The sequence below is a fragment of the Acanthaster planci genome, linkage group LG13 (genome assembly GCF_054643075.1).
Source record: "Acanthaster planci isolate LZ-2023a linkage group LG13, COTS_SCS, whole genome shotgun sequence".
Lineage (NCBI taxonomy): Eukaryota > Metazoa > Echinodermata > Asteroidea > Valvatida > Acanthasteridae > Acanthaster > Acanthaster planci.
In genome coordinates, this window is record NC_141789.1 from 1,747,070 (window position 1) to 1,758,413 (window position 11,344).

Below are 11,344 nucleotides of genomic sequence, written 5' to 3' on the forward strand. Positions count from 1 at the left end.
AATTTGACCATGGCTGCCAACAGGGCGGGCTTCAATGGATACTTCATGAAGTCACTAGGTAGTGGCTCTCATGGACCCATGCATTATATCTAGCCCTAGCCAAGTCGTCTGGATGCGGCTATTTCATACTCTCACCGTGGTAACTGTCCTCGTCCTGTGGTATGTGGATACCGGCCGTCCCCAGTTGGTGTCTGGTCGTGTCCAAGGCGTGAGCCAAGGTGCTGTATTGTTTCTTCAGCTGATCAAGATGGGCCACAACCGGGCCGAGGCCTCCAATCTAAACGTCCAAAAAATGAAAGGGATGTCTGGCAATGGAAACCTATGATTGTCCAATCAAATCGAAGTTGGCATTTTGCTCTCCAAATTCAGTTATACTCTAAATATCGACAGTTACGACTTGAAAATAGTCTAATCACCATCTCGAGGAGTGCTTGGTTCATCTTTGTCCACTTCACAGTAAACCGATTTGGTGAATTTTCGTCGTAATGGGTAAGGTAAAAATGTAATTTCAGTGAAAGGGCAAAGCGGTTTGTTGATACACCTGAAGTGCAGAAGTCATTTTGCAGAACCCAAAGAAGTTTGTTCACTGATTACTGATTGGCTGTAAAACTTTTGAACTGCTAAGACTTATTTCTGAGCAAAGAAGGCATGCTGTGAATGTCCAAGTGCTACAGACTTTGTTCTGGACTTACTAGGGATTCCTCTCTAGCCTCCAAGAAATTAAATTAAATTGGTTAATCTGAGTCGCCCTAGGTTCCAGGAAAAAAGAAATGCAGTGACTGACACACTTACCTGGACGTCAAGCTGTTGATCGAGGCGGTTGGCATGGCGACTGCTTGTCAACTCCAGCTCCAACTCTTGCTTCCTAGCTCTCAGTTTTTCATTCTCGTGCCACAGGCCGTACATCTGAGACTGGAAAATCAGCGAGGCAATTTTAGGACAGGTGTGAGCTTTGACGGTCAAGCCCACTCTATTTTGGAAGAGGGTTCTGTTTCGAGATTATCACATTCATCCTGAAATGAAAAGGTTCTGTTCGAGAGAAAAAATGAAGCCACAAATGCAGGGGGAACAAGCAGGAACGACTCACCATGGCTTCCTTCTCCTGTTCCTTCAGAGTCTTCTCTACCTAAGAAAGATGGAAAGAAAAACGGAATCAGATCTAACAACCAGGTCTTTTATACCAGCAACAGGAGTGACCCCGCCGGAGTCTACAGGGGCAATTCATCCTCTTGTTGTATCTTAGCACAGGAAAACTGTCTTGGAGATGTCCAGGGCAATTTGACATCATCGTGGATCACACTGTTTTGGTTTGCATTTTGCTTCTGTCATAAGCTCACCTTGGAATCTAGGAAGAGGGCCTGTGTGTAGCGAGCATACGACCGATCCAGGTAGTCCTGGGTGATATCAGATGCCCGCTTCTTCTGCAAAGCGAATCAGACCGGCATCTTGGGATTAGCACAGAGTCAATGCCAAACAGTGGCATCGCTAAGCCGTGTCAAAAACAACTGCAAATGTCTTCCTTCGGCACCTTTTCCAAACAATTTCCCCCACTGATTTCTGTGAATGTAAGTTGAAATACCCTTGGTTCAATGTCTCAATGCGGCCAAGGCAGGGAATTCTCGATGGTACTCTCTGGTGAGGAGATTTGATTTCAACAGTCTTCCCTTGCCACCAAGTGGATCGGATCAAGCAAGTCCGCCAGTGGCCAAGACTTACCTTGTGGGTCGTTGGGAACGACGCATAAGCCGAATCCTGCCCAGCGGTGGATGACATGCCAGACTGGAAGACGGATGTATCTGGAAATTCAAATCAAAACGTGCCAAAAGGCTTGAGAAGAAGCAGGAGGTGGAATTTATTGGAAGGAAACCAAAATGGTAGCTATATGTAGGAGTTCGACAGTAAATTAGACAATGAATTTTATAAGAATGTCTCAAAGTTCATGCACTTTTTTTTATAACAAGTGCATTACAAAATTTAATGTCTTCAATATCTCAAGTCCTGATTGCAAAGGTTTGAAAGAAAACATTGTTGAAATTGTTGGAGGGGACTAGCCACTTTGTTTTTGTGAACTTGAGGTGAGGAATGACGGTCCGGGCAAGCATGAAGATGAACAGTTTGGCGGACAAAAATTTTGCGATGACGATCTGAGGACGTCTTGCCGACATGCTCAAGTACCTGCAGCAGAGAGGTCTTCGTGGTGGGACAGGCTCTTGGCACTATCCAGTCTATCGGCTAATGACATAGCAACACCTGCAGGGGAGAATAACAGGCACCTCATTCAAGGTTGCAGCCGACAGATTTATGGATAGTTTTGCAACCTCTCACTTTTTTTCCTCACCTGTTGTCCCGATTGTATTCGCGGTTCGCAAACATTTGCTCTTTGGTATCTGAGAGGTGAACTATGCTAAGTAAGGTCGATTGAATTTTTTAAAAATCTTACTCCGTTACTGAAATTTTGCAAGGAATTATACAGAATTGGAAAACAAGTACAAAGGAAGAACACACGTAACCAAAAAAGTCCAAGTACACATATCCTTGATATGTTAATAAATTACGTTATGGTAAGTGGAAAAGCCACGATTAACATGAACAACAAGGAATGTAAAGTGAAAGTCAAATTTTGCTTTAAAAAATGAAAAAAAAAAAAGTGAAAATAACGAGGTAACCACAGGTTGCGGCAACTGTAACAGCATACACAGAGCCAGTAGTGTGGATAAGAACAACTAACCTGATGCCGGGGCCATTGCCATGGATGCATCAGGGCCCTGGACCATGGATGCCCCGATGGCCGATGCATCCAAACTCCCAGCCGGAGGGGGAACAGAGGCATTCACGGCAGGCGTGGAGGTGACTCCGCCCCCTCGGTGCATCCCACGAGGCACCGGGGTGTAGCTGTAATGCGATTGGCGGGAGGATTGGCTGCGCTGTTTGCCGACTGGCTGATGGGCTGCCGACACACTGACTGTCCTCTTGGGATGGGACGACTGCTTGGGGAAAAACAAAAGCTCGGCAATTTCTGTTAAATTTGACAATTCAACCAAAGTGACTTTTAACTCAAAACAGATTCAAGTACATGGTTTGTCTTATTATCCTCTCTAACAAATTAATTGAAATCTTCCGGAGCCTAAAAAATGGAAAACATCTCCTTTCGAAATACATGTACTGACCTTGACTGCTTTTTTATTTGGGCCTCCTCTGGAAGTTGCAGTAGACGAGCCGTATTGTGGTCGAGGAGGGAATGTGGTCGATTCCCTGACTGAACTGGATCCAGCAGATGTGGTCTTGGTAGCGGCTTGCATGTACCGCGACGGCACGATTGTGGCTAGGAGATGACACGTGGGGGAAAGAAATGCTCGTGACGGGTGCGAGGGGGCAGGAATGTGTAGTCCGAGCAACACCAACTGATGTATTTGTGTTCCTGAGCAAGGCATTTTGCTGCAGTTGCTTTGTCCCAACCCGCGGGGATATACTAAGTGTGCTCTCAAGGGAGTTGATAAGATTTCAAGAAAGTCTGCTTACTCACAGGCAAGAGAGAAATTAGAGTACAACGGCATTTATTGGAACCCTTGACATATTTTTTGCAGTTTTCAGAATTGCCCTGAAGTTCATTGTTGAATAATTTAATTTGTTGTAATTTGACATAAAATGGGCCATCAATGTTTGTGTCAAACAACGGTGGCTGGGCTTTTCAGTTCGGCAAGCAAAAAAAAAAGAAGTAGCTTCAACGGACACAACAAAGAATTGTTACCTTTCTTTTTCTTCTTGTCCTTCTGGGTGGATTCTGTCTTAATAGTCCTGAAAAAAAGCGAATCGGCATATAATGCAAGAAAGAACTGTACAACGGTTCTAAGTCTCCATTAATACTGGCATGCAATTCGGTGACAACAGTTTGTATTCGGAGAAACCAAACATTGCTGACTGCTACAGAATTCAACATGGTTTCTCACCTTGGCACAGTCTCGTCCTCGTCTCTGGAGGCGTCATCAATTCTCAAGGCCGAAGTCATATCCTGCGCAATGCCTGCAGTGGAGAATGGACACAGAGCCACAGGAATTCAACTCAATGGCAACTTCCTTTGAGATCATCACTGTCTTTCACATACGTGCATCCATTAGGAGACATACAAAACGTCTTGTAGCTTGACATCCATGGAGTCTAGTTATTCTCTTCCAAATTTCCGAATGCTCAAATTCTTAAAAAATTCACTCGATTTCACATTACTTTTCCCAGTAACACTCAAGATTTTATTTTAATTCAAAAAATTGAATTATTTGTACAAAAACTGAGATCAATCTAAAGAACTTCCACACCTTCCACAAAGGCAAAACTAGGTTTTATTATCTCATTTGTTTTTCTGTAATTTATGAGATTACTTTGTCAGAACTACGGCTGGGCCGAATATCCAAATAACCAAATATTCGATAGATAATCAAATATTTGAATATTATTTTTTGAATTTGAAGACTCGAATGCAAAATTCATGGAAAGGGATAATTTTCTTTTGTTCTAAATGAGAAAAGTTGCACTATAGAGGCTTGCTCCAAGCAGATTCAACTGAAAAGTGACAGAAACCTTACGATTCAAAAAGTAAATTATTCATTCAAAAATTTGAAACAAATATACATTTTCAACAGGAAAAGAAGTGTTATTCGTCTCTTAATTTTGCCAAATTGTGGTGGGAGATACTACTAGATGTGAGAAGCTATTACAGTGGTTTGGTTATAATGTACAACTGTGTGCATTATTCCAACTGATTTTGTGTATGGTTTATTACTCAACAATCTGCCGGTCAGTACAACTAAATATGCGGATATTCCATCGATTTGAAGGCTGAAAATTCCAATAGTGTGAATTATTCAAATGGACTCAGCCCTTGTCAGAACTTGAATGGGAGAATGGGTCTTGTTATCAAGCACATTGCCACAGTTAAAGCTATAAAATGCAGGGTCACTGAAATGATACATGGAAAACTGTAAGCCAATACAGCTCCCATCCCATGGCTTGAGAATCATTCCCGAGCTTAATTGAAACAACAAAAACAGGAACTAGGCTGATGACGGCAAGGTTGGATCATGAGCCTCCTCGAGTTGCAGACGCTAATCTCCCGGGGGGGGGGGGGTTATGAAGAAGCTAACCACATTGTCCGGTTGCTCTCAAACTGACAAAACAATTACGAGGCTTGACAAACTGACGGGCGTGGGATCAATCAGACACAGGGTCCGTATCGGGAAGCGACTACTGAGGTCAGAGGCAAAGGGGTTGCTGCATGGCCCAGAGGTCAGCTCACAGCAAGCGCGATAATGTCAACAGGATATTGGGTGAGCGTCTATTCATTATCGGCGACTCCTATGGCGTACAGACCAAGAGCTCACTAACCCCTTAACTGGTGAAAACCAACCTCCGTAGATGAGTAAACAAAAAGAGGATCCAAAATGACAACATGCAACTCTAATTACCATATGCGTTACCGGTGTATTCAGGAGACACTTCTGAGACTAAACAGATCACCATCTGATGACCATCGATGGCAATGGGTCAGAACGGCTAGCTTAACCCTAACCCCTAGGGACCACTGAAATCCTGCATAACCTTGTTGGGGTCAGCATGGTTAGGGTTAAATTTCGGGAACTAGGGCTGTGCTGAATATCCGAATTTTCCGAATATGAATATTCAAATGCAAAATTCATGAAAAGGAAGGGAGAATTTTCTTTGTTTCTAATGAGAACAATTGCACTATGGAGGCTTGTTTCAAGTAGATACTTTAAAAGTCCATTTCACGGGGCTGCCGAACACATACGTGTACATTTTACGCAGACATCTGCTGGGTACCAGTTACACTGGACACAAACTGCAAGATATCTGGCTGGAGACCACTTTTAATAATCAAAGTCAAATATGATCGCAAATAGTTCAGGTTCATGAACTGTTTTGCAGGAAATATGGAAAAAAAGGACACCCGGGTGAAGCAAAATGTGACTGTGAGTCAAGGGTTACCTGCTAGTGCGTTCCCCTTGACAACCAGCGGGGTCCTAGCTCCGCCCTTTGACGCAGATACCGCAAGGGGAGCCGATGACCCTCTGTCACCTTTGACCTGTGTCACATCGAGGTCACCCAGCAGGCTGACCGTCGGCACAGCATCCACTTTGATCCGAGCTGCTTCCTGAGTGTAGCCCGAGTCCCTATGGTGTGAATCGGGACCCCCAAAAAAAGGACGTCAATATTGCTTACGCAAGAGAAATCCTTAAAAAAACAAACAATTACAAGGGTACCTAATCGAAGATTCCTTTTAAGGAACTGATGCTGCCTGTTCCACATGCAACGAGTCGCACGGGAGACAAATTTGGAATTTCTTTTTCCTTATCACAATTGACCTTCTTGGCACTTTCAAGTGTTTCTTGAAGGAGACTGGCCCAGTTTAGAGTTTCCCTTTTTATCAAGGAGGGGGCCCAATTTCTGGTGTGAGAGCGAAATGTTAATTCAATTAAATCAGACAGATGGCTCCAGTGTCACGGGGCAGGTGAAAATAGCCCCATAATTTGAGTAGGAAGGTTTGGCAGGGATTAGCGTACTTCCTCAGACTAGGTTGACGTAAGGGTAGGGTAGTCGGCTACTGACTACAAGTACTTGAAAGAAGACAGTCTCTTTGAAAGAAAACGAGTGATCATGATGGAGAAAGCTTACATTGCAAGACACCATGCCGCATGTAGTTCTCAAGAGTTTGTGTCCATTTTTGCTATGAAAACATTTAACATGTAATCCTAAATTTGATCTTACATTCCGTTTCTATGTTGCCTTTTTCTGAGCCTTCATTGTAAAAGGCCTCAATTCACCAGAACCAGTTGCCTACAGAATACAAAGAAGTTCTTGAAAGGACTGTGATATTTTGTAGGATAGTTGAGCTGACTGTGAATCTTGCAAACTTTCTCACATTTTCCAGAATAGATTGTTACAGGGAGCAAAAGTGATTTACCTCAGGTCGCTCTCGACCACGGCCGGGGCGTGACACACGACCTTCACCGGTGAGATCACCAGACCGGTGTTGGTTTCAACTTCTGACCTGTCTGGGTCAATGAGGCCTCCCGAAGCATCCACGTACAGTACAGGAGAGGGAGTCAGATGTCTCACATGCAGAACAGGGGACTGTTTCAAATAAAACGCAGGAAACAATTACTGTCCACACAGAAAATATGTCAGGGAATCCAGAAAAGAAATCGGCATGGTACCATTCAAAGATAGGCACTGCAGCCTACCAAGGCAATGTCTGAAACAAGCTTCCAGAGCTACGGCTAGGTGTACTGTCTCTGCGTATATATTTAATGGAGTGAAGACCTAGACCTAGCTCTCAACAACAGATTTGGATGCATCCTAAAAGAGGCAGAAGGTAAGCTGGTTCCCAGGGCGTCATCACCCCTATTGTTAATTATCCAGTAGGGGTGAGGTTGGAAACCAGCCCAGATTTGAGATAACATACTTGTTGGGTTGAATGTAACGGTTATCAGCAACTTAAAATTACTGAATGATTCGCATCTTCATCACTGGGTGGGGGCTTGTGAGTAGAGCCCACTATCACGCAACTAAATTTTATATGGGTGATTAATTTCTTGGAAGAATTGTGAGAGGTAGAACTTTGCCCCTGAGTCGTGGAGATAGAAAATCAGGGGATGGGTTGGTGTGTGGAGATGGAATTTACATAATTTATGCGACGATCTGAATGTCTGCTGACCTTGGATGCACTTCGGCTCGGGTCAATTTCGGCATCTGACAGCTCTAGTGATGCAGAGGGCGTGGGCTTTGAGGGTGAACTGGGCGCAGCTGCTTCGGCATGCCCAGACTGACCATTAAACACCGACCTGCACATACAACAAATTAGCACCTCGTTAGAGGGGAGTCAGGCTGGCGTAGTGGTTCTTTCCTCGCCTGTCACCTCTGCGGCCCGGGTTCGAATCCCGGCCAGGTCCACGTGTGGATTGGGTTTTCAGTCCCTACCTGATTTCATTGGTTTTACCTCTGGGGTTTTCATGCCACCTCTAAAACTGTAACTTCTTCTCATCTCTACAGATTTCTTCAGGCTTGCGAGCTACAGTGCCCAGGGCACTTTTGAGGAATCCTTGGCGTCATAACCAGAAAGACTTAATAATAATAGTTACAATTACCACATTTGGACTGCCTAATTTTGTACAATCAAACAAAAGAAGAATTTCTTTCCAAAATAATCTCTATCGGTTGGATGGATTCAACAAATGGGACGACAGCTTACACTTTGGATTGACGAGGTGAGATGCTGGCAGCCGTCTGGGGCCCATGTCTGGTCTCAACACTTGCCAGCAACTGCCTTGGAGGGGTGACAGTGCCCTCTACTGGGTAGCCGCAGTGCGGTAATGTCACTGATACATCAGCTGAAAGTACAATATTCCTCACATTTGAAAAACAATAGCTTTCATTTATTGCGGAATAATTTGAAATCACTTCCATAGGTATTGCTAGACATACATACAAAAGTAGCTGAGTCTCTCTTTTGGAAACAAAATAGGCTTTGCTTTTGAATAATTTGAATTATGAATTATTCACATTAATTACTTTTATTTGAATTTAAAGATAAATTCCTTATCTTCAACACCTTTGGTAGCAATGGTAGTTGTCTCTGACCTAACAAAATGTTCTAGATGGGTGTAATTGATAATTGATGAATGATCAACAGTTCATTTGGCAGTTAATTCGAGTGGTTTTCCAACTATAAATATAAAACAGACCTGTAGATCTATTACCTGTATCCGTGTTTGAAGTATTCGGATTTAAATCTCTTGGTGAAGCAAACACAGTCATTGAGTCTGGCAAAACTGGTTTACTAACGAGGCGACCTTGGGCTAACCCCCGCCTGTTGAAAATTTAATTTAAAAAACACCATAAATTGGACATTTCCATACAATGCAAGATGATGTCTCTTGGATGAAATTAACTTACATTCTAAATTATGTTTGCAAAAATTGCAATGAAGTTTTTAGTTAATTGATTCTATTTGTGCCTACTACATTGCCATTTTGAACATGCTGACGGGAATTTTGATTTATTATCATCTTCTTATCAAAGTTGACTGACTTGGAGGAAAGGACGTACACAGTTTGGGAACAGTGGTCTAAAGTGGAAAAAAGGCACGATCAGTTCGCAGCAAAATAGTTAGGGAGTCCGGCACTTTCCAGGTTTTTCAGGTTTAGCTCAACAGCTGTTAGTATAGTGAAGTTATGAATTTTTTTGTTATTAAAATTAGGCGTAATTAGTCCGTCACTTTTTGGGGGTTGACACAAGTTTTTTTTCATCAATGTATTTGAACCACATGGAGTCTTGTTCCTTATTGGTTCCACTTCCAGACATGCCAGAGTTGGACAAAGATCTGTAGTTAAGTCACAGAGGAAGTGTAAAGTAAACAATATCTTTCATAATGGAGAACTTTATCAATAATAAACATAGGATACGCGTACATGTATACAGTAACAGGACAGTTGAGTTGGGCTTGAAATATTTAGTGATGCGTGAAAGATCACTGAGGCATAGTTTTGATATGATAGTTTGTCATCAATAAATAGCTATAAAATAGGGGACCAAGTCTATCAGGTGTCATAAGTTCCTTTAAGTCTGTTCGTGTTTGACTGGATCTTTTGATAACATTTGACTGAAACAACATGTGTGGTTTATGCGCTTGTTATTTGCATCTTGCTACCCGTGCACCATGCATCAATCTGATGCACATACATACACCATATGTGCACAGTTGCACGACAGCACCCCCATACAAAAGGGCTGTTCGGCACCAGTTTGACATTGATTTTTGACATTTACTTCCTTTTCTTAATGAAATTCCAAGCTTCCAAGTAAACACCATTTCATATATGTTTCATCAACTCCTTATACATGCTTTGGGGGATTTTCAACAGAAAAATGCACACTTTTTTGTTACCTTTTTGTAGTCTTCACAAACCATAACAAGGCTTGATGGTGCTTTATTCAAATGCCTTGAGTCGTACATCAAATGAAAGTGTATTTTAAGCTCTACAAGATGATGAAAACGAACACTTTTAGCCTACACGCTTTCAGATATAACATTTGGACATGTTAGGTGCCATTTCGCTGGACCATGACTCCATAGTGCCGGCCCCCACTTCTTTCTTGTCAATGGGTGGTAAGTTTACCAATCAATGACAGTACGTGCAGTGATCATGTGTCACGTTATACGCATAAATCATGACATTTTCTTAGCCATGTATCATAGTCCGATGGCTGGCCATTACTTCCTTGACAGTAAGTCACTACTCTGGGCTAGGCCTACGGCCATGTTGTTGGCAACTTTGTGGCTTCGGTTTTAGGCCTACTCTACTGTAAGAGAAATTACAATATTAACACGAAGCCACGTTGGTCCTCCAAGTCTGGAAAGCCTAACCTTATATTTCATTTTGTATTTCTTACAAATATGGCCGAAATTTTGCCAACAAACCTCTGTTCATGACTACCAACTTCTTGCAAAGTCGCCGGTTTGTAGAGTGCCCTTTTTGACGCCATCTTGAAACTCCCGCGACGTCGCCAACCCTAAAAAATCATTTGGCAATGTGTAGTTCGCATTCACCCGAAAGCTCAAAGCCCAGAACCGTGAACATTTCGTCTTTGTGGATTTTTTTCTGTCAGGATATTCTCATTGATCTTCACTGCATGTTTAAAGTACATGTAAATGCCCTATTTTTGTTTTTATTCTAAATGTTACATTCCATTGCCTTAAACTGTATTTTGTAAGGAGAACTGTGATACTATAGTGTGAGTGGAAATTTATTCGACCCATTTTACACTTTAAAAGAGTCAGTTACACGATCATTGTTTCCCCCTTAAATACTGAGCACTTGGTTCAAACCTAAACCTTGCTGTTCGAACGTTCCTACTCCTTTCATGAGGAAAACTCCCTTGTTTTAAGTCACTATGATAGTTTATCACTATGATAGTTTGAGACAAAATTAGATTTTAACCACAATTTAACGTTTCAAAAGTTAAATCAAATGTGGCTCATCAACAAGTCAAAGTTTTTATATTGATGAGGAAATGTGTGTTTTATTCCTCCATGATTGATAGCAGCCCCAAACACATTCAGTGAGTTTGTTTCTTTAATCAAAAATTATCACAAAACCTAATCAAATATAAATCGCAAAAGTGAAAAAGATTATCCCCATTTCTTCAGTTTCAGTACTATGAAGGATTTTTAACAGGCGAATTATGCATGGTCCTGACTCCCGACGCGCCATTCTGTTTTGACATGAAATACACGCTACTCACTGTGAAAAAGTTGAACTTTGTTTTGCTACAGTCT

General features: G+C 42.2%; 1 protein-coding gene across 2 annotated transcripts in view; it reads right to left on the reverse strand.

Moving 5' to 3' along the window:
• LOC110977066 (uncharacterized) overlaps positions 1–11,344 on the reverse strand; it is a 44,092-nt gene that overhangs the window by 3,201 nt on the left and 29,547 nt on the right. The window contains exons 1-16 of one of the 2 annotated variants that reach the window (XM_022230862.2): positions 10,487–10,637; positions 8,766–8,875; positions 8,258–8,396; positions 7,724–7,850; positions 6,971–7,140; positions 5,995–6,179; positions 3,948–4,020; positions 3,749–3,795; positions 3,168–3,322; positions 2,729–2,984; positions 2,176–2,250; positions 1,717–1,796; positions 1,338–1,421; positions 1,088–1,126; positions 793–912; positions 136–277 (exon numbers count right to left, since the gene is read on the reverse strand). In XM_022230862.2, the coding sequence (XP_022086554.2) occupies positions 136–277; positions 793–912; positions 1,088–1,126; positions 1,338–1,421; positions 1,717–1,796; positions 2,176–2,250; positions 2,729–2,984; positions 3,168–3,322; positions 3,749–3,795; positions 3,948–4,020; positions 5,995–6,179; positions 6,971–7,140; positions 7,724–7,850; positions 8,258–8,396; positions 8,766–8,875; positions 10,487–10,551 (1,867 nt within the window). In that variant the 5' untranslated portion in view covers positions 10,552–10,637. Of the gene's footprint in view, positions 1–135; positions 278–792; positions 913–1,087; positions 1,127–1,337; positions 1,422–1,716; positions 1,797–2,175; positions 2,251–2,728; positions 2,985–3,167; positions 3,323–3,748; positions 3,796–3,947; positions 4,021–5,994; positions 6,180–6,970; positions 7,141–7,723; positions 7,851–8,257; positions 8,397–8,765; positions 8,876–10,486; positions 10,638–11,344 lie in introns of those variants that run through there. The other variant, XM_022230861.2, reaches the window with a different exon arrangement.